The sequence below is a fragment of the Cynoglossus semilaevis genome, chromosome 7, assembly GCF_000523025.1.
Source record: "Cynoglossus semilaevis isolate Cse_v1.0 chromosome 7, Cse_v1.0, whole genome shotgun sequence".
NCBI classification, from domain to species: Eukaryota; Metazoa; Chordata; class Actinopteri; order Pleuronectiformes; family Cynoglossidae; genus Cynoglossus; species Cynoglossus semilaevis.
The window spans coordinates 5,955,954-5,977,396 of record NC_024313.1 but is presented as its reverse complement, the minus strand read 5'-3'; the positions used below and the strand labels follow the sequence as shown (position 1 = coordinate 5,977,396).

Genomic DNA, 21,443 nt, shown 5'->3' with positions numbered 1-21,443 from the left:
TTTTTTTTTTTTCTCCCCACAGGTCACTGAGATTTTGGGCCCAGTGCTAAACTTTCCCCACGAGTTTTTAATGCTATGATGATGATTCCCACTAGATGTAACAAAGTGGGTTTGAGAAATGTTATTTTCACCTTTTATTTTTAACAGTTCATTAGCATCTTACTAACTGACCTGAATGACTGTTTTTTTTGTTTCCACAGACTTTACCTTCTGGTTTTGGACAAGCAGCAGCTGCATTGACACGAGTTGCCAACCATTTCTTTTCAAAGACGGTGGTGGTTTCAAGCACATTCATGGACACTCCTGCAACCTGCACATTGGAATTATGGGTAAACACATTTAAATGAACCATTTCAAGCAGTGGGATGATAAAAGTATGGATGGTCCCAGATTTTAGAGATTTAGTTTTCAGTGGTCCATAGGTGCAAGAACATGGTTGGATACTTTCCTGTGATCCAAATCACAGTCAGCGTGTAAGCAGGGAGTAGGTGATCTTGGAGTAATTTAAGTGTGGTCCTCCCCCCAGTGCAATACCAGGTGTAATACCAGACGTGATTCAGATCAACTCTAAAAGACATTCCACTCACGTCCTTGCTGTAGGTTTCAGGTGCAGTCTGCGAGGACCTTATAACAAGCCTCGACCCAATGTTCCCAATCCTGTAACCTCTTTCCTGGGCCTCTGCCACCTTCATAATCGTCTCCTCAGGGGTGTAGAACACCATGGAGACCATGTGGAATTCAGGACCCAGGGGCTTTTGTGGAGAATTCCAAATTGATAATACATTAAAAAATTGAGATTTAGATGTTTTCAGATTACAACTGCACTGGTTAAACCCAAACTGACCTCAGCTGCTCGGCGGGGATCGCCAAACTTTGTAAGTTGCTGCGCGGGAAGATCGTAATCGTTCGGAGCTGCTCTTTTCACAGACACCTGCAAAAAATTCAAAGGTCAAGTCAGATACAATTAATGTAGTCGCCTTGATGTCAGCATGGAACATAAAACTGTCTTATAGATTAGATGACCCTGCTCCAGTCACTTGCCTCCATAAAGCCAGGGTCACAGATGATTTCTCTGGAGCTCCATTTAGGGTAGGAGCAGGTACCATTACCGTAGAATGCCACCTCACCAAACTCATTCCAGTACACTTTAACCTTCACTTCTGTAAAGTATGCATCTTCCTGCAGGAAAAAACAAAAATGAAATGCAAACAGCTCATTTATTGAAGCAAAGATTTACCCATTAGAATAAAAAAATAAATAAAGTTGTGGTTAGGAAGTTTAGCAGTTAAAATAAAAAAAATCCAAGTTACAGCAGAAATTACAAATTCAGTGATTAAGAAAAAAAAAAGTTAAGTCTGATCTCTAGCAAATTCAGAATTGAGAACAAATCTGAAGGAAAGAAAAAAAACATTGGAATCTGGAAGTAGGAAAACAAATATATAATGTGGACTTCTGGGCAAATAGACATATGGATTTAAAAATTAAATTTCATATCTCAGGATTTCAGTTAAGCTAATCATGGCAAAAGTTAAATACTGAAACAAAAATTCCGTTTTATCACCTCATTTTCGACAAAGCAGTGTTGAATGGGGCCATAAAATTTGTTTTTCCCCTGAGGATCTGTCCGAAATCTGAAGCCACACTGAGCAGCAAATTCTGGCATGGGAAGGAAGGCAGGATCATCTGGAAGAAAATTGTTTTTAACCAGATTAAAGTAATGTGGTAGTACAAAAAAAAGACAGAGAACTTGTGTGTGTGTGCATGTAAAATAAATGTACATTTTCCAGGCGCAATTTCAGTAACTATGCCTCCAGGTACATCTACATCCACACGGACAACATTGCCCAGACAAACAAAGGTGACATCTGTGATTTTAGACAAAAACAAAATTAGAACACAAAATTAGACAAAATACACCAAAGCATTTATGTGTCTTGAAAACGTACTTGCTTGTGGACTATTTTGAGCAAAAGTGGCTGCTATCAGGACAGTGAGCCACCTGTAAGACAACAGAACCAACCATGTTTGTAAGAGGACCAAATAGGACACTGCAGCAGAAATAAGAAAAGGGAAGTGGGGGGGTGAACAGAACCAACAGAACCATGTTTGTAAGAGGACCAAATAGGACACTGCAGCAGAAATAAGAAAAGGGAAGTGGGGGGGTAAAAAAAAAACCTCTACAAACCCTGATACTAGTAACACAGCCATCAAACACACAGGTAGGAGGTGAGAAGCCCGACAGATGCTGCGTGTTTGTGTGAGTGACAACACGATCTGGGCTGTGGAGAGATTCTCCAGCCTAAGAGGAGTTAGTTCAAGCTACTACAAACAGGTTGATTCAATCGCAGCCTAATTACAATTACCTGCATGTGTGTTGACGGGTGTCATGTCATCTGTTCTGCAGCCACCTGAGGGCCACACTGTGACCCATTTTGTGACATAAATTAAAATTTCCTGATGTTGACTTTTTCTATTATAATTATGATTTTTGGTGCCACACTCATAATTTTACAATTTTACATAATTTCTACTTTTTTTTTTAACTTTTCAATCCCTAATTTTGATTTCATTGACTTGTATATAAATATTTAAATCTGTATTAATATATGTCATATTATATATGTTATATTTTAACTCATAATAATACATATATTATGCTTATTATACTTATAATAACTATAATAATAATCTTCTATTTATCATTAGTCTTATAATTATTGATTTGTCATTTTTTACTTTCCATCCCATATATTGGAATATGGTTTATTGATCTCATATTTATGACTATGCCTAATACTGTTATTTATTATTAGTCTTTTTTTTATTTCTCCTAATTATGAATTTTACATCATGCCATAAATTTATATGTCATTATGTTGACTTTGATTGTTGTGATTATGGCATTTTCTCTCATAATAAGCTTTCTTTCTTTTTTATTTCTAACCACAGAGTAAACCAGTCAGATGATGTTAACTGTTGTGTTTTCATGCTTGGGTACAGCCTCCTTCAATCCTCTGGCTCCTCCCTGTTCCCTGTAAAAGGCAACAAACCCTTGCTCTTGTCCCGCCTCCATCTCTCCTCCTCCTTCTCCTCCTTCTCCTCCTGCCCATGCAGCTGCAGCTCCTCTCTGTCTCGCTCCCTCCGCTGCCCTGCTCTTCTGCTGCGTGCATGTGAAGGAACTACAGCAGCCGGATAAAAGTTATTTTCATGGAAAGAAAGGCTCCAGGTGCAGGTAGGCTGCAGCTCCTCTGTTTTTGTGATCACTTTTTGTTGTTTTTAAAACTAATGCGATGACATGTGTATGAGCTTATCCAGTGAGAAAAACAGGGCATGGATATAAAAAATAAAAAATAAACTCTAATTGAGACAAGGTTTGGAAGTAAACAGGCAGAGGGAGTTTCAACTTGTTGCCTCCCATTTCCCATGATTTGGTCCTGTCCACTTTGTAATTAGATTTTTGCAGTGATAATCTAGTTCTTTGAGCGCTCCAGTGATAGTGACGCTACCTCACGCCTCTTCACTCACACTCCAGCCCAAGCCATTTCCTGTGTGTGCCGTATTGATTTTCTTCGTTTCTCTTTGGACGACTAATGTGTTCTGCAGACAGTGGCATCAAATATGGCTTAATGGCCATTTGTTTGTCCATATTAGAATGTGACGCTCAAGACCCCAATTGCACAAGCTTTGTTGTAACGTCTCTGTTTGTGTCGTCAGGATCATGGGGTATGGGCAGATCCTCCACCAACGTGGGAAACAGGAGGGCCAGGTCCACATCAACGTTGGAGGAGTACGTCACGACGTGGACCCGGACACTTTGCTACGTTTCCCTCACACACGTCTAGGACGACTCCTCTGCTGTCAAAGTGAGGCGGCGATTCTAGAGCTGTGCGATGACTACAGCCCAAATGAGAAGGAGTACTACTTTGACAGGAACCCACGGGTTTTCCTTTGCATCCTCAACTTTTACCACACCGGACGCATCCACATGATGGAGGAGCTGTGCGTCTTCTCCTTCCACCAGGAGATCGAGTACTGGGGCATCCAGGAGCTGCACCTGAGCCCCTGCTGTAGCAACTGGTACCACGAGAGGAAGGAGTACATAGAGGACAGGGAGTGGGATGTCAGGAGCGATGATCAGCAACACATGAGCTTTGACTCCTCTATGGAGGAGCTCTCAGCTCTGGACAAAGATCTTGCTAAGTTCAAAGGTGCCTGGTGTGGAGATCTGAGGAGCTACATTTGGCTGCGGCTGGAGGATCCAGGACATTCCAGGTCCTCCAAAGTCATTGCCGTGACCTCCCTCAGCGTGGTCTTGACCTCCATTGTTGCCATGTGCGTCCACAGCATGCCCGAGTTCCAGCAGGTGGATGATAACGATAAGCCCATCGAAGACCCCGTCCTTGCCATTCTGGAGGAGATCTGCATTGCCTTCTTCTCTGCAGAGTTCGTCATCAGGCTGATTGTTGCTCCGTCCCGCAGGAAGTTCCTGGGAAATCCCCTAAATATCATTGATTTTGCTTCCATTTTGCCCTTTTATGCCACTCTAGCCCTGGAGACGGCCGACGAGGACAGTGCAGAGGAAAACGAGGACATCGAAAACGTTGGAAAAGTGGTGCAGGTGTTGCGCCTCATGCGGATCTTTCGGATCCTCAAACTGGCTCGTCACTCCATCGGTTTGCGAGCATTGGGTGCAACTGTACGCCACAGCTACAACGAGGTGGGCCTCCTTCTCCTCTTCCTCTCAGTGGGGATCTCCATCTTCTCTGCTCTGATCTACTTTGCAGAGAGGGATGAGCCGCAGACTGATTTGGGGACCATCCCTTCAGGCTGGTGGTGGGCCACCATCACCCTGACCACCGTGGGTTATGGTGACATCTGCCCAGTGACGTTTGCAGGGAAGATAGTGGCCACCTTGAGCATCATCTGTGGTCTGTTGGTGGTGGCTCTACCCATCACCATCATTTTTAACAAGTTTTCAAAGTACTATCAAAGAAACAAAGCCATGGAAGAACAGTGTATTGAAAAGCCTGAAAGAAAAGACCCGGAGCTTCCTTACTACAACATCAGAGACCTGTTTACAGATGGCGTGATTCCCTTCATTGGTAATATCACCTTCAGGACCAGTGAGAGCAGTGCAGGAGATGAAACAGATGCCTCCAGTCTCCAGGATATAGAGGTGTATGATAATGAAACATCTGAAAACGGGACGGGGGAATGAAATCACTCTGTTTCTCCCAGTGATGCTCTGTTTGATGACTACATGTCACTTTGCCTCTGAGGGAAGAGCGCTCCTTCACCGACTCTGTCTTCTGTCACTGTCTTCCTCCTGCTATATGACTGCGATCCGCCGTGGTCACGTTTTCTATTCTATTTTTTTTTTTTCACAAAGGTGCTTGTGAGAAAAAAAAACAAAACAAGGGGAACCTTAAGGGGATCATTTAAAATGTAAGAGGTTTTAAAACCTATTTTCTGCTTGAGAAAAACTGCAATGACGCATGTAGGAGAACATAATGTTAATGTTTTTAAAAGTATTGTCCGTATCGATTGGTCTGCTGGCTAACACTTCAGACTGAGAGATTTGCAAATAATTTCTGCAATGACAGGAATGGTTGGAGGTTTAACATGGTTTTGTAGATCTCTTAGTGGACCGACAGCTCGGTGTCTGCATGCACCAAAGGAAATGCATTTAGTTACAGAGTGATTAAAATAGTTGTGTAGAGTTCTGCAATAATAATGACATCGGTTATGAAAGAACAAAAGTCGTGCCAAAGTCTTGATACTGTGGCACTTTGACCTGGATGTTGTCGTACAGTTGGCAGTCAGGTTCAGATGCTGAGTGGATTCTGAAGGCGTTTTGAAGTGGACCTGAAATAAAACTTTACGACTGTAAGGAGAAACATGTCTCTCATTTGTCAAGGCGCATAACATTTGCAGAGACGTAGTCCATGTCCCACATACACGGGTTGGACCTGGAGTACCACATGTTGTGTGATTGAAAAATACAGTGCGAGCATTAGCCGAGGACAGTGATCCTATTTAGATGAAAATGAATGTTGAAGCATGGCATACTGTAGATGATCACGTTACCATCAGAGCTTGGTGATGGGTGATATGTTGAGACATTACTGCGAAAATGTATCTTTTTGAAAACAGTAACCGTTTTAGCAGCTGGATGGTTTCATGCATTTTTAATCAAAACTCTCTACACAGAGTATGTATATTTAAAAAGGACATTTGGCAGCGTTAGTGTCACTATCCCTCCCTGTTTGATCAGCATTGTGAAGTATCTGCAGTAAAAGTCAAAACAAACTGATACTAAATGTGAAAAACTCAGAAAAGGCTGGTTTTAATATTCCCTGTTTTATTATAGAATAATCCCAATCTTTTGTAAACCCGGTCCTGTGGGCCAAGATCTAACAAAGTGGGTTATTAGAGATTAATATACACACAGATGGCAGTGTTTGCTCTGCATGCTTTGTTTTACTCCTGCAATAACAAGTTGGGGATTGGTCGAGCTTGTTATTGGAGATTATTGTGTGTTTTAGCTTTGATAGAAATATAAACTCCAATAACAGTCGTCAGCCTGAACATGATGCTAATTGGACTCTGCTTTAGAGACAAGTAGAACTCTTTGTGGAATCACTATAATCTAATCAACGTTTCTCAAATTCTGGGCTGTGATCCAAAATTGGGCCACGGTCCATAGGCTTCTTCTGTGGGCTTTGAGAAACTGAACGATAGCATTGATATGAGTTTAAACGACAGCTTTTTTTTCTGGCTGGAAAATATTCTTTTCCTGTTTGTCAGAGAGTTGGAAAATACCAAAGTACTCATTTTATCCCTTGTCTTTAAAATGTGAGAAGTACTATTATAAAATATAAAATTGTATGTTTCTATCCTCCGAAAATGAAGACTGAAACTCGTATAGAGAAGTACGTGCAACACAAAGCAAAAAAAAAAAAAATCAAAAAAAGATAATAGGATTTTAATTAAAACAGATTATTTATACTGGAATGCTATTATACAAATCCAAACATTATCCATTTGAGAATTAGGATTATAGTGTGATTATTGATGTCTAAATAATCCCAATCCCCCAATGTTAAGTACCAGCAAAGAAAAATATCTCTCTCTCTGTCTCTCTCTCTCTCTCTCTTTTCTTTTCTTTTCTCTGAAATCATTGATTTCCTGCCTCATTTTATCATCTGAGGTTGGATGAGCTGCCGTCCCACCAGAACCAGGAGCCTCATCCCCAACAACTAACATTTACATCTCAGGAAAAAATGTTATCAGAAAAATTTGTTTTTAAAAAGAAATCAATGTAAAGCTCAGATGGGTTTCCTTATCTCCGGGGCTGAAATTGACTTAAAAACTGTTAGAAGTTGGCAGGACATGGTCGTGGGTACAAAGAGTCCAGGTTTTCATGCAGATCCAGCAGCTCAGCTGATGTATGGTCAGATAAGCCTGTTCTCCCTCTTTCTGTTGATAGTTGTGTTTCCATCACCAGGCTCCAGGTGTTTGTCCTGATGGAGATCAGCGTATTGCCTTTTCTGCACTTTCTATATTTTTTAATTACATCAGGTACCATTTAACCCAGTCAGTGGCGAAGACGAGCATTGATTGTACAAAGAGCTGCACTTGATTATACATCTGCAGGCAAAGATATGAAAGTTATGTTATTTTTTTCCAGTTCTGTGAAAAAAGAAACCCAAACAATTCACCTTTCCTCTTCAGGGTGTTTACGAGGCAGGAATGATTCTGAGACACTGCAATAACAAAATAAGGCAAGGTGTTAAGGGAGCGGTGCTCTGAGCGCTGCTGCATTAAAGTCCAAACAAAAGTATAAAAAATGAACGGTGGCTGCCGTTAAATGAAAATGTATCATTACTGCTGCTGCTCTTACATTTCGTCCACAGATTATACCGTAAATATTCCAAAGTTAGCATTTTACAAAGTGTAAAATTACTGGCAAAAACAAAAACACAACACCTTTGACCAGGGATTCCCAAACTCTGTGCTGCGGCCCCTCAGGTGTACCTTGTGCATTTTTCCGATTTTTTTCTTATTTGCTCTGAAAGCTATTATTTATTTACTGCAAATAATTTGTCTGTTTGTCTCTGTGACAGTGTTTAATCCTCCACTTCCTGTCTTCCAGGCTCAGATTTCACTCTGAGCAAATAAATTGTCGATCATTATATTTCGTTACATTTACTTTTTGAGAATTCTTTGTCTGGTGCTGTGCCGTGGAAGTTGTCTAACGTGAAATATGTGCCGTGGCTCAAGGTTGGTGACACACTGCAGTAGACGCGATGTGCTCCACATCTTTGCCTCAGACTCCTGACTTGATGCGTGGGCTCAGTCCAGTGAAGAAGATTTCAATATGCCATCACTTTGCCGGTACCTCTTTAATAATTAATGACCTCTGTGTGTGTGTGTGTGTGTGTGTTTTTCTTGCTGCCTCACCATTCTCCCAGCTCCCTGCCATCTGTCTGACTCACTGACGTGACGGTGTGGCACTGACTGATCTGCTGGCAGCTGATGGGACAAGATCACGACACTTCATATGTTTTCACATCGCACGGCATCACCAGGGAAGTACGAGGGGCAGGGGTCACACTGTGGTGGAGTGGGGGGTGTTTTTGAGTTATAGCAAAAATGATCACTCTACAGAGTTTCCATGTTCACCCCAGGTGTTTCTGGGTTTCATCTGATTTCCTCTCACAGTCCAAATATTCTCTAAGGTTCTTCATGAAACCAGTCTAAAAATGTTTAATTATGTTGAGAATTACTGTGAATGAATGACCGTCTAATTCTCTGTCTTCTCGGAAACAAATCCAATCCAATCCATACTACAGCCACATGTGAACCAACATTTCTAACAATCCATAGATTTCCCACTTTTATTGCTACTTATTAATTTTGGAGACTGTGACCCTGATCTGTTTTGTGGGGGTCAGATTTTAGCCCACGTTTCCATTTACCTGGGTGAGGAAGTTAAAGGTCAACTCTCACCTTGGTCTATATGTACAGGATATGGAGACCTGTTATTAGTTTGTTCCTAATGTGTAGAAACCAAAATGCCAATCACCTGTAAAGGTCACCTGGTAATAGTGAAACAAAAATCTGACTGATCCAGAAATGACTCTACAGCTGTTTCTTGAAGCTCACGTTTATTTACAAAGGTAAAAGCTGTGACCGCTGCTGCTTCTGCCGCTGCTGCTGCTCCTTGTCCTTAATGCTTATTCAAACAGAGTCGCCTGTGTGCACACGGGCCACAGTCATGTCTCTCAGTCTGCCGTATTGTCAGGAGGGGATTCTTCTGCAGCCTAGGACATTAATATTAAACAAAAGTCACTGCGGGGGAAGCACAGAGCTGCCCTGGACACGTTCCATTTTGTAGCTTTTCTCTCACATTTTAAATTGTCATTGAGAGAAAAAAATATTCCTTGAAATCTTCTTGACATTTACTTGCAGGTATGAACCTCAACAGTGCAGAACTCAAGGCCCCGGGGGCTGAAAAGGCAGTTATTGTTCAAGCGTACACAGGAGGAAAAAGGTCACCACACACAGTGATGAATGAGCCGAAGGTGGTGTAGCACCTGGACCGCTCCCACAGCTGCTCTCACTCCCTCATTTAGCTGCAAATCTGAGTGTTGAACTTTCAATTCTGTCGTCACGTGTACGTACTGCTAAGTCTGAAACAAGGACTACCACTGACGCCTTGTGAATAGATCCCAGTCTGGGAGCAGGAGCTTTGATATTTATCCTAATCTGTGTGATGTTCTTTGACCGCAGTCATGCTACAGCTTCACCCCAGAGTCCAGTCTGATCTTTTAACTTCAGCCAACAGCTGCTTTTGGGCGATTCAAACTGAAGGTAAGAAGAAAAAAACCCCAAAAAGCCCTCTGTTCATAATTGGACTCCAGTTTTTCGCACTTACAAAAACAAAAAGCCCTCTGTTGATAATTGGACTCCAGTTTTTCGCACTTAAATGTTTATTTCACCACAGTGTTGTTTTTGTTTATGTCCATATCCATTTGTTACTCAGCTAAATGTTGCCTGTTTGTCCTGGACAAACAACCCTTTACTTTATAACAGTAGCCATTTATCACCTGTCTGACTTTGTGTTTAGCAAAAATACAGAACAAAACACAAATTTACACGTCAATTAACAGATCACAGTCTTTGTCATATGAGATGAATTAAGAATTGTATTAATTTCACGCATATTTTCAGGCAACTGGAAATGGACCAGTACCACATTGGTACTGTATTACATGTCCAGAACAGTCAGACTTTGACAAGTCTATATAGGATAACAAAACTGTGAATAAAAGTATCTGTGAATGCCAAAATATATAATTATATATAATTGTCTAGCAAAGGTTTTTCTTTCGTTTTCACAAAGAGCTCCAGCTTTAGCTAAAACAAAGTCTTAGTTTAAAACTGTTTAATCAAACATAGCCTTGTAGTCTTTGGTTAAAGAATTAAACAGAACGTACACTTCTAGATGATGATGATGATAATGATGAAGGTAAAAACATCCACTGAAAGAAAGCTCAGCAGAGTGTGGATGATAAAGTCTAATGTCTTAATGTAATGAACATTTACAAACACAGAGGATTTACTTTCAGATTTATGCAGGTGTGGCGAAAAACAAATAGATGACCAGCTCAGAACGACTTCACCTCAGCTTCACCTTGGACACTGTGACATGGAAGGACATTCCAATTCACCCTCTGTGGCCACGCCCACTCTAAACTGCACCATTAAAACCATTCCCAGGAAAGCCTCGGCCCTGATGCATGCACAGATGAGCAGATAATCTAATATCCCAAGTGGATCCTGGTGTCCCTCTCACAGGGAGCTCTGTCCGGGCCTTTTACGGAATCTGACCTCTGTGCTCTGCTCAGTTCACCTCTTGCAGCAGCAGCAGCATCAGCATCAACATCAACTCCACTGGGACCTGGAGCATTTGATGGATTCGCTTTAAGAGCTGTTTGGACAGGACGCGTGAGGTTACTGCTATAAGAGCACAAGACTCAGAGGTTAAAACAGCCAAGAATACAAATGGACAACTCTACTTTGAATCATTTATAGTGACGGTCAGACTTGACGTCCATTTTACATACATAATACTTTGAATCATTCAGACTTGACGTCCATTTTACATACATGTAGGGGCAGGATATCCAGAAATTTTCCCACTGCTGTTCATAAACAACAACACACAGCTTCCCTGTCTCCCCCTGCTGGACGTTTTTGCAACCAAGGACCACTAAAAATTAATGGAGAGAAAAAGCATGAACTCACTGCTATATGTTTTTGTATCATATAACATTTTATATAACTGAGCTAAATGTTTTGCGAAATGTATCAGGCACAACTAATGCTATACTGAAAGATATTAACATACACAGGTTCATTTATTACTGTTTAAGTAGAAAAACAAGTAGAAATGTCTCTAATCAAGCTTGATTTCACGATCCTTTTCAGTTCCTTCAAAGGCCGCTTCAGTATTTGTTTGGAACTCCCTCAGAGACGCTCCGTCTCCGTTGGTGTGAATCACTGCCTTACAAACTCTGTATGGATTGATCTACATGTCATTTATGTCTCCCACAGTCAAACCGAGCCGGGGCGGGCCGGGCCGGGCCAAGCTGGACTGGGCCGGGCCAGTCTGGTCCAGGGTGAAAAATGTTGAGTACACAGCTCGGGCTCTTAGCTGGGATGATGAAGTGATGCACTCCAGTATCCACGGAGAGTTACAATGGTGAGAGCGGGGATTTAATGGAGGCAGTAAAAGAGGGCAAGAGGGCTGTGTGTCCTGCTAATGAATCAGAGAAGGGGGGGGGCGGAGGGAGAAGAGGGGGAGTCCACAAAGCCGACGGTGCGTTAAAGTGTGCCAGATAAGCACACTGACAATAAATGTTTTGGACAGAATTTCGCCCTTGAATGGGTCAGTTTTTTTAACAAAAAAGTCATAAATTAATGAGACAAAAGTTGTAGGTTTAGCAGAGAAAACTTTTAAGATTAAGAGATTAAAGTTGTAAATTTAGGAGACTAAATAATTATTTTTCATTGTCAATGTGGCCCTAATATTCTGTGTAAAAATACAAGCTGTTTGAAAAGATTACTGAAGAGATACTTATTTAATTTGATGACTTTCTGGTTGTATATATTCAAGGAGATAATGATGTGGAGGATGAGATGAAACCCTGGAGAGGATCGACTATGAGAGGAAGAAGAGGTGAAGACATCAGTGATGGTCAACGTTATCTATAGCAAGTAAGATGTTAATTCTTAGGTAACACGAATGAAGTGGTTTCAGACGATGAAAACTGAAATTGTCGTAAAAAAACAGACATTCACAGTAACCAAACGAAACAGAAACATAAACTTTTTTTGGACTAAATTGAACACAGAAAAACCAAAATTGCCATTTTAAGATTTGATGCAAATTGTTCAGCTACCAATGAGAAAAAACATCAATAACACTACTAATTAATTTTGTGACTTAGTCCATTCATTTTATTTGAACATAGACCAATTTGTTGTTTATCTCAGCTGCAGGTTTCACGTCCATGTCGTGCTCATGCTCTGCGTTTGCGTCCACTCAGCCGTTCAGAGCATCAATAAATGTCTCAAATTAAAAATCAATAACCTTTATTGAATCCTGCTCTGACTGTAGCCCAGCTCTCGTACATCACACTGTCCAATCTATTACCAGTCAGCTGTTTTGAATTGTTGATTTGATTTGCATCGTTTGTCTTCACCGTCCGATCCCTGAGGTCCAACTTGTGGACGGAGGTTGACAGACGAAGTAAATGTAATTAAAACAGTATGAACCAATGGAGAAGGTACAAAGTGGACGATGTTCATGTGACGACGGTGTCCTTCGTCTTTGCTCAAGCGCGGTAATAACAACGTGGGCCGTTTAGGTGCAGAGTTTTAATGAGGACAGAGTCAGTGACGGGGACAAGGTGATGGAAATGTTTAACCGTGTTTTACATAGAGTTACTCCTGTGATGATGTCCAAATATGTTACATAAATTAGAGCTGTTTAATCAGATGGGAAGTTTGTGAACCAATAGGAACGTACAACAAACTGACTTCTCCGTGTGAACACTCCTCTTTAGTCTCGACTTTTTTGTCAGTAATCCGTTCTTTGTATCAGGCTAATTTTAAACTCTTTCTGTATTTGTTCACCTCTGTACGCGGCGACGTTTGGATCCAAACATTTCACACGCTGATTCACTGCTGCAAAATTCCCTTTTGTGTTGATCTTCATCCTCCGCCTTTTGATCCTGTTTCACTTCTAGAAAAGTCATTTCTTGGCTGCGGCCCTTCCCAAAACAAAATCGTTCTGGACTATCATCTATTCTGAAGCAGCTGCCAGAAGCTGAGCCTGGTTCTTGCCAGAGTTTCTTGTGATCTTTTTTTTTTAAGTTAAGCATTTCATCAGTTCTCTGAAGACTTTCTTGGTTGTTCACACCTGCATTTGTCTTCTTTTGGGTTTTAATTCTAAATATTTGAAGTAGTTTTTGTTGAGAACTTACACACACATTTGTGTAGCGTCTGAAGTCAGACTTTAAAAGTTGGATTCTGTCTCTCCTAATAAGACTGAAGTTCGCTGTGGTCTTTGTTTTCCACCTCACCAGGCTGTACATCATGTCCGTAACAGTGACCTGCAGCGCCGTCCCGTGTGGCTGAATACACATTAGACGCTGAATGGGCCTCAGTAAGTCCTAGGAACTAAAAGCACTTAACAAAGGTCTGAAGACATTATTCACTAAGTAATTGGCTGCACTGCTGAGCATTATTTAGCCTCAGCGATTGCTTTGATTAGCCTGTGATGAACTTGTGGATTATTGATCCATGGATTTTATTTCAAGTGCGAGGGATCAATGCACGCACTCACTCTTGTTTCACTCTTGAGGTGAATATATATACGTGCACGGCCGTATTGGGATTTTCATTTTTTTTTCTAATTGTGGTCACTGATGATGCACTTTCAAACCACCATGTCCAAACCACTGTGAGCACCTGACAGTTTATTATTTCTTTCTGTCTTTAACTTTTATCTACTTTTGCTGCGTCTCTGGATAACGTTAGATTTGTCTAGTCCTTTTTTCTTAACATTAAATATAATTAGCAGATTTGTTTTCAAAATATAGCATTGTCATCCTGGATTGATTATTTTTTTATAGCATTGTCATCCTGGATTGATTATCTGGTTTGCTGACTGACAATAATATTGTGCCGACCGTCGGCAAAGTGATGACTGTGATGATAATGAATAATTAGGATAATCAGGAGGAAGAGACAACTAATTGAGGGGTTCGGATATAGACCAGAACAGCTTTACTGTCGAGCCCTGACCCACATATTACACAACATGTTTACAAAACCCACACAGCAGCCCTTTGTCTCTGCAGAGACGAAGTGCGGCACGGACGGGGATGTTATCACATTTGTCAGTTCGATTTTTAAATAAGCGCAGGAGCAGCTAAACAGAAGTCTGGCTGCGCAATGGACAGAGACGTTGTATTTACCAGAATGTGTAAACAGCCACGGAACACTTGGACAGAGCAATCGACTTGTCAAATAACACACATGGTGCAAAATGTGGCCACCAGGCGGAGGCCGGAATAACAGCCCTGTGTGCAGTCATTAGGAGATAATCAGTCTAATTTAGAACAGCCACCAGAGGGAAATGATGGTATTGACTGGATGTAATGTGAAGGTGAAATCAGACGCTGGTTGATATCATGCTGTCTTTCCTTCTCCAGGAGACACGTCACTGCATCGAAAACTGCAACTCATAAAGCTGTAAGAAAAAAAACCCCGAAAGAACGTGAGAAGAAATTTATTGCCAAAATCCCAAAATATGGATTGGATCTGGTGAGAGCTGCCCCTCCAGGAGGCTACGGTAACTAAGATTATATTTATAAAGAAAAACACACACTCACTCACTCCATTCTAGGAGAGAATTAAAGCTGGAAGAACCATAGAGATTGGACAAAGAATAAATGTGCTGAGATTCCTGCAACACAAAGAATAAATGTGCTGAGATTCCTGAAGAGACAGGCCTGAAAAAAAAACCCCAATGACTGCAGTCTGTTATCCAGTAAATAGCCAAACCTCAGACTATTAACACCAGTGGAGCTTATAAGTTTGTCCTCAGCTGTATGTAATGAACAATGGTAAATGTATCAGAGGCAAATTGAGGGAAACCCCCTGAGGGAAACAGCACTGGTCCTACATCAGCTCTCAGAGCGCTGTGTTCACTAATGGATCCTTGGCTGTTTGCCTGAATCAATCACAAGACCATAATGGTGAAGAAATCTAGATTACAACAAATCAGAAGACAAATTCCTGTTCACCTCTCGCCTGATGACGACTGTCTCTCTCTCTCTCCCTCCCTATCTCTGTCGATCTGTTTCTCTGATGTCTTTGTCAACAGTGGAGGTGCACACAGGAGCAACACAGCCCGCAGTGAATCACTCCAATAAATCAGAGCACGGGAGCTACTACATCACCTGTTCTTCTGAGTCGAGAAGGCTGAATGTTGATGACTTTGTGATGGATGACTGATTCAGTATCCATCAGCATGTGGGGCTGGATCACAACCAGAACCTGAACGGAACACCGGCCAAGCTGAAGTGTCAGCTCAGGAGGCTGGAGTGAAGCACCCTGACGTAAGCATCCTTGTGCCACGCTCACGTGGTTAATGCACATCAGCGTTCTGTGTTGTTTATCACCCGGGAACGTGGAATATTCTTTAATGGCTGTGACTGAAAACTTTGCTCTAACCGTCGTCTTATTTAAATGCACATTATAACCTAATTTACGTGCAGCAGGCGGGAGTGTAATGGAGAGGAAAACCCCAGAAAAACTAAAAAGCTAAATCAACACTTTTATAGCGCAGGCTGCGTTTGCCAAGAATGAATGCCTTTTAATGTCCAAACAGAATCTGCAGATTCTGAAATGAATGGTGAACAGATTCTGCTGCAGATGTTTTGTTAATGAAGATGGGGCTCGTTAACCATTATAACTCAGTGCCATTCTGACAGTGTGACAATACAAACCCAGTCATAACAGCAGGAACTGAAAGGCGGAAAGAAAAGCTTTGTCTTAAAGTTAAATTCACAGATGTATCAGGGTCATTTATAGAAAAATATTATAAATTAGCTGATATCAAAAAAATCAAAACTATCAAAGTTTAGGCCAGAAAATGAATACATGACAAGGAACACGTTTATCAGAAGAAAGTGTTAAGTGACACCCTCTGCCCCCCCGACCCTCCCCCAGGGGACAATGGCTCTATGAAGTTTAGGAAACATTTTTAACTTCAAAAGTGCTGAACACACAGGTCTGACTAATTTTATTGAATATAAATTTAATTAAAACTGCGATGATAATGACTCTGGTAACTGAGTGGAGGTGACTTTTATGATTTCTTCTCAATCTGCCAAATACATAAAAACGCACGTCACAAACTCATTATTACTGTGCTCATTAATACCAATTAATTTTTTAAGATTAGTCCAAAGCAGTGGAGCAGGAAGTAGATGGCGCCAAACCCCCGATGGCTGCAGCGTTTGTTTGGAGAAAGGTTTCTCTCTGTGCATTTTAAAGCAGCAGAGTTTCTGCTTTGTTGTTGCATTTGTTAAAACGATGCCTTGGTGGAGTTGCACCAACAACTCTTCTTCTCCCGTGGGGAGAACCTTAGACAGGCTTCAGGAAGTGACTGAATTGGGAGCACTTAGAGAGAAGGGAGTGTATTTGGCAGGGCTGCAGCCACCTCCTCCTCTTCCTCCTCCTCCTCCTCCTCCATGGTTAATTTCACATTTCAGCAGAGGTGGCGTCCTACGCTGCATATCCTGCAGAGTCATAACAAGAGGAAATGTCCTCCTTCAGTAAACAATAAGTTAAGGACGGAGGAGAAACAGAGCACGCAGCTCCAAACTCTGTGAACCAGCTGCTGCTCTAGACGCCTGTTTGTGCTACATTAAAGTTAAATTTCCTTGTCGTCTTTATACAAACATACATGTGGAGGCTGCAACACATGAGGCCAGAACGTCAGATTAAATGTTCTTTATACTAAAGCGACATGCTGTGGTCAAAGTTCACCTTATTCTTCTACCTTGGTCTGTGCATTGGTTTACTGTTAGCTAATGGGCAAAAATGTAAAGAAAATGTAGAGTAAAGAGGAGCTTCTTCAGTGGTGGTGGTCTGGAAAACAGGGGAGGGGCTAATTCAAGACTCAGTTATTGAAGTAAAAAATTCTTCAAGATAACGGGGAAATACAGTATTGAGAAATGGAATTCAAATTCCCGGCCTGAAAGCCCTCCATTTTTTTTTGTTCATTCATTAAATGGTTTATTTATATAGTAGTTTTATTAAACAAAAATACTTGAAATGTGTGCTTTTTGTAGGACATGTCTGTGTCAGACACCGTCTCTACACCAGAGATAGAACCCACACTGATGAACGGACGTTCAATTTGCATAACGGTTGGAGGCGATTGCTGCTGACTGCAGCCCGAAACCCTAACGGATGACTTTAATTCCATTAAGAGAGGATAGAGTATCTGCTGATCTACGACACAGCTCCTTCTTTTTTTATGTCCACAGCAGCGTTAAACCTGAATGACTGTAAACCACAGCGGAGCTGTGGATAAGCCTGACATCACCAATCAAGGCCGGAGGAGTCCCGGGTCGAGGAGGTCGACCGGGTGGATGACGCCCCTCAAGGCCATTGACAGGACGTGGCGAGATTGAGGCTGAGTGGACTGTCAGTTATATGGCCGTCATAGTCGTTACATGAAGTGATTGTGGTGCAACGTCAAGGACGGCTGTGATGTAAGCAACGCTGCGGGGATAACGAGCTGCACGGGCAGCAGAGGGAGGAGAGCGTCCTTATTTCATTCTTACTTAACTCTGAGGCTTTCAAGTCAGCAGCTGCAGGGATGTTAGTCGGCAGGATGTTAATCAGGACTCACGGATACATCCCACTGCATCCTTCACTGCTGTCTCTGCAAGGAGAGGAGAAGAAAACGGTGTTCTTTTTTACATTGTTGAAGAAACAAGCTTTATATTCTGTTACATATATATATTTATATATATATGTATTTAACAAATCTCTCCTGCAGCCTTGACCAAACGTGTCAAACCCACAGCCTGTTGTCTAGTGGTAGCAGAATTGTCCTTTGACCATATGGCTACCAGTTCAACTCCCAGCCTCTACAGGCCTGTGACCTGCTGTGAATGCACCTCAAAGATGACAGATGACAAACAAAGTTGAGTCCAATTTTTTTTTCTCTGCCTCCCAAACACTGAATTCACATGAGAATGTGACCGTAATCGTCCCTGTTTCTCTCTCTCTCAGAGTTGCATTGCTCACGGGTGTCAATGTAAATCTGTTTCCTTATATAAAGGTGATGGAGTGACACTGACCTGAGTCTCCACAGGTCACAGCCGTCATGTCCCAGCACCTCCACATAAATAATCTCAATGTACGTGCATCAGATTAAAGCTGGGCTCTGCTGATGGTGTCCATCGATCTCGTCATCCTTCTCCCTGACATTTAGTGACATTGATCCACTGTTCTGTCTTTGTCTCAGTCACTCTGCCCTGGTCTCCTGCTGTAATGGCTTCATTTTCTGCTCTATCTCTAACCTGTTTTACTGTGCCCCTGTAGCTGCCTTTTTCTAATGGGGTCTCATTACCAGGCCTCAGTGCTCAGGGAGGATATGTGATCCTAACTGTAAACCTCAAATGCTCTGTCACACTCCCCAGAGTAAAACCAGAGCCTTCTCTGAGGACAGCACGCTGCACTGTCCACTTTAATAATTTCCAGATCCATGATGTGGACAGAGAGTCGATAAGGAGCGGCCATATTTCTAAACGCACAACCATATATCTGTGAACTTTTCAGAGTTGCCAGTTTATGTGACAGGACATAAACCACTGAAGTTGATTTGCTTTGATTCATGTCATTTTCAGAAAAGCAGATTCTTAGTTACTCAGCAGCCGAGGGGTTTTTAGGTTTAGGCATGTTTTACCTTCGTAATGTTTTAACTTCAGTTATTTATGATTACAAAAAAACTGCCTCAGTTAAATGTTGTCCTGTTAGCGCGGTGGTGACTAAATTAAGCCTCACAGTGCCATTAAATTCACAATTATGTCCAAAGTCTGGCCCAGGGGCCAGTCCTGGCACTTTGATGTGTTTTTTGTGACCTGCAACTTGATTAATACAATTAATTTTTAATGGCCAGCCAACAGGGTGAAGATTCAATTTATTTTTTAACTGTTTAGTCTCTTTGACATAGCTTCAAGGGCCAATCTTTGAGCTAACCTTTAGCAAAAGTTCAAAGTGAAAGGGCTGTTTGTTATTAATATCTATTTGGAGGATTTTTTGTTTTTAGCTATGCTCCAGCGATTTTATATATTTTGGCTAGTTTGTTGTATTTTTAAGGGAATGCTCTTGTCTATTTGGGGGGTTTTAATATTAGCTGTAAGGGCGTTTCAGCCGATCATAATATCAGGCTAAAGTAACATAATCTCAGCATCTCGATCTTTACATCTTCCTGGAATGCTATTGTGTTTTTTTACTCATTAACATGTTATGTGCTGAATCCCTCTCCTCCAGCAGCAGCAGCAGCAGCAGCAGGAGAGTAATCGAGAGCTGTCAGGGGCCAACCTGTTAACGGTGATAGGGAGGCAGAGACGGGGCCACTGTTGCTGTCAGTGATCTTGAGGGAATTTACGCCTCTCATCTCATCTCCTGAGGGCAACAAGCTGTGCTACTGGTTACACCGAGAACCACCGGTTGAGTTATGTCATCATGTATCGCTGGCAAAGTTCACCATACGTGTGAAGGTGAGCTGTCTCTGCGGCTCTTCATCTGAAAATGACAGCTCCTTAGAAACTGAATCTGCATTTTCAATCAGAGCAACATACTATCACAGGTTGTCCTGTTCTAGAAGGCTCAACATGAGTCAAGTGGATCTTGGTTTCATCCGTTAGCAATTGGAAACCTATCTCAGTTGCGCTTCAGAAAAAAATATTAGCCTGTTAAGATTTTTATTTTTAAGTATTTCTGGTGTTTTTACACAAATGAAGACATATTTGACAGCATTACTTTTAAAAAATACTGAGCTTACTAGATTACTACATACAGTATATTTGTTCTTGACCAGAGTCATTAATCCTGATGGTCGATGTCATTTCAGAAGACAAAAGGACAACCCACACTGGAAGCCTCTGTCATCTTTCTCCAGGTTGTCTCTTATCAGATCTGACCTCTGACCTCTGACCTCTGGAGTCTTGGTCTGAAGCAAGTTAGTCTGTTCCTCGATAGGATTCTTGTAAGTATTTTTCCCTTGATATTTATGACTTCAATTCCAGTCTTGGTAGTGATTCAGATATTCTGTATTAGAAATATATGTCAGAAATGTATTGTGTGTGTTTGTAAGTATGAAAGCACTGGGTAAATACGAAGAAAAACTACCTTTCTTTATAGTAATCCAAGTTTTCCAAGTTTGACTCCGGTACTTTTTCTTAAAATGCGACTCTTTACCGCTCTCTGCTGGCTGAAGTATTTATTACAATTAATTATATCCCCAACATAAAAAGAAGTATAAAAACGTCAAGCACAAATTTAAACATTTAATAAACATTTCATTTGAGAGGACATATTGCAGCTGACATTATTGTGATGGCTTTCTTTTATATTATCAAAATCATTGAAAACATTGTATCATAAATATATGTCAATCTTATATATATATAATTTTTTGTACATATTCATTCCATAAAGGTCCCTTAGCGGTAAAAATGATGTGTACAACCAACCTCAAACGTCTGGATGGTAAATCTAAAAAGGTTCAGTACAGTATATCCCCCAAACAAATGATTTTAAATATAAACTCTTTATTTAAAAAAGGGCCCTGTCCATATAGTTTAAGATTGCTTTGATCTTTGCCGTTTTATTGCTCGAAGAGAAAGTCCAAGACTTTGACATATTCAATTAAATAAAGGCTATAAAAAGGCAACGTTAGTCAACTTGTCTCTGAATATTTTAAAATATAAAAAATATAACAAATTTGGAGTGTGAGTGCCTGGTATAAAGCTGAAGTAAGTGTAAAACAGCGAGGGTGAAGCTGGTGGGGAAGTGAGCAGAGATGAAAATTGTCTCTTGTGCTGCTTCTGTCGTTGACCCTGTGTCTACACAATGTTAAATCTCATTGGTTTATCATCTGTTATTCTGACTCTCAGCGCCAGTCTTCATCGTCATCATCTTCTCCCTCCGATGACTCTTCGTGACTGCTGTCCTCCGTCTGCTCCATCATTCCATTTCCTGACTGACGGGCAGCCGCTGCTGCCACCGCGGCGGCTGCCGCGGCCGCCGCCCTCCTCGCCCGCGCCCCCGCCGCTCGC

General features: G+C 41.4%; 3 protein-coding genes and 2 long non-coding RNA genes across 8 annotated transcripts in view; 3 read left to right on the top strand and 2 right to left on the bottom strand.

Annotated features, from left to right (window-relative positions):
- Nucleotides 1-23: 23 nt before the first annotated feature.
- On the bottom strand, nt 24-2,381 carry LOC112487256 (uncharacterized). Its single transcript, XM_025057050.1, has 9 exons — nt 2,186-2,381; nt 1,947-1,999; nt 1,779-1,865; nt 1,562-1,683; nt 1,042-1,179; nt 845-931; nt 588-752; nt 172-310; nt 24-91 (listed from the first exon to the last, which is right to left on the bottom strand). The coding sequence occupies exons 1-9, from the start codon at nt 2,206-2,208 to the stop codon at nt 24-26; spliced, it is 882 nt and encodes a 293-aa protein (XP_024912818.1). The 5' UTR covers nt 2,209-2,381.
- Nucleotides 249-8,657, top strand: LOC103380917 (potassium voltage-gated channel subfamily S member 3). The gene is made up of 3 exons (XM_025057016.1): nt 249-329; nt 3,001-3,232; nt 3,715-8,657. The coding sequence occupies exon 3, from the start codon at nt 3,719-3,721 to the stop codon at nt 5,216-5,218; it is 1,500 nt and encodes a 499-aa protein (XP_024912784.1). The 5' UTR covers nt 249-329; nt 3,001-3,232; nt 3,715-3,718; the 3' UTR covers nt 5,219-8,657.
- Nucleotides 8,658-11,719: 3,062 nt separating this feature from the next.
- Nucleotides 11,720-16,349, top strand: LOC103380919 (uncharacterized). Of its 2 annotated transcripts, XR_003050158.1 has the most exons (5): nt 11,720-11,770; nt 12,185-12,285; nt 13,659-13,738; nt 14,790-14,929; nt 15,464-16,349. It is a non-coding gene; the product is annotated as an uncharacterized LOC103380919 (long non-coding RNA). The 2 variants fall into 2 exon arrangements; XR_521731.2 differs by lacking the exon at nt 13,659-13,738.
- Nucleotides 16,350-19,174: 2,825 nt separating this feature from the next.
- On the top strand, nt 19,175-21,181 carry LOC112487216 (uncharacterized). The gene is made up of 2 exons (XR_003050101.1): nt 19,175-19,883; nt 20,237-21,181. It is a non-coding gene; the product is annotated as an uncharacterized LOC112487216 (long non-coding RNA).
- mideasa (mitotic deacetylase associated SANT domain protein a) overlaps nt 20,660-21,443 on the bottom strand; it is a 9,446-nt gene continuing 8,662 nt past the window's right edge. For 2 of the 3 annotated variants that reach the window (XM_017033756.2, XM_017033754.2), the window contains one exon: nt 20,660-21,412. In XM_017033756.2, the coding sequence (XP_016889245.1) occupies nt 21,278-21,412 (135 nt within the window). In that variant the 3' untranslated portion in view covers nt 20,660-21,277. The remainder of the gene's footprint in view (nt 21,413-21,443) is intronic. The other variant, XM_025056859.1, reaches the window with a different exon arrangement.

What these genes read in the sequence shown, in the direction of transcription:
- LOC112487256 (XM_025057050.1), bottom strand. Translation starts at nt 2,208, where the DNA reads ATGGCTGTGTTACTAGTATCAGG. An exon ending in TGAAATTGCGCCTGGAAAAT is followed by an intron (nt 1,684 to 1,778) that starts GTACATTTATTT and finishes ATTTTCTTCCAG; the next exon opens with ATGATCCTGCCTTCCTTCCC. An exon ending in ATCCCCGCCGAGCAGCTGAG is followed by an intron (nt 753 to 844) that starts GTCAGTTTGGGT and finishes TCTCCACAAAAG; the next exon opens with CCCCTGGGTCCTGAATTCCA.
- LOC103380917 (XM_025057016.1), top strand. Translation starts at nt 3,719, where the DNA reads ATGGGGTATGGGCAGATCCTCCACCAACGTGGGAAACAGGAGGGCCAG.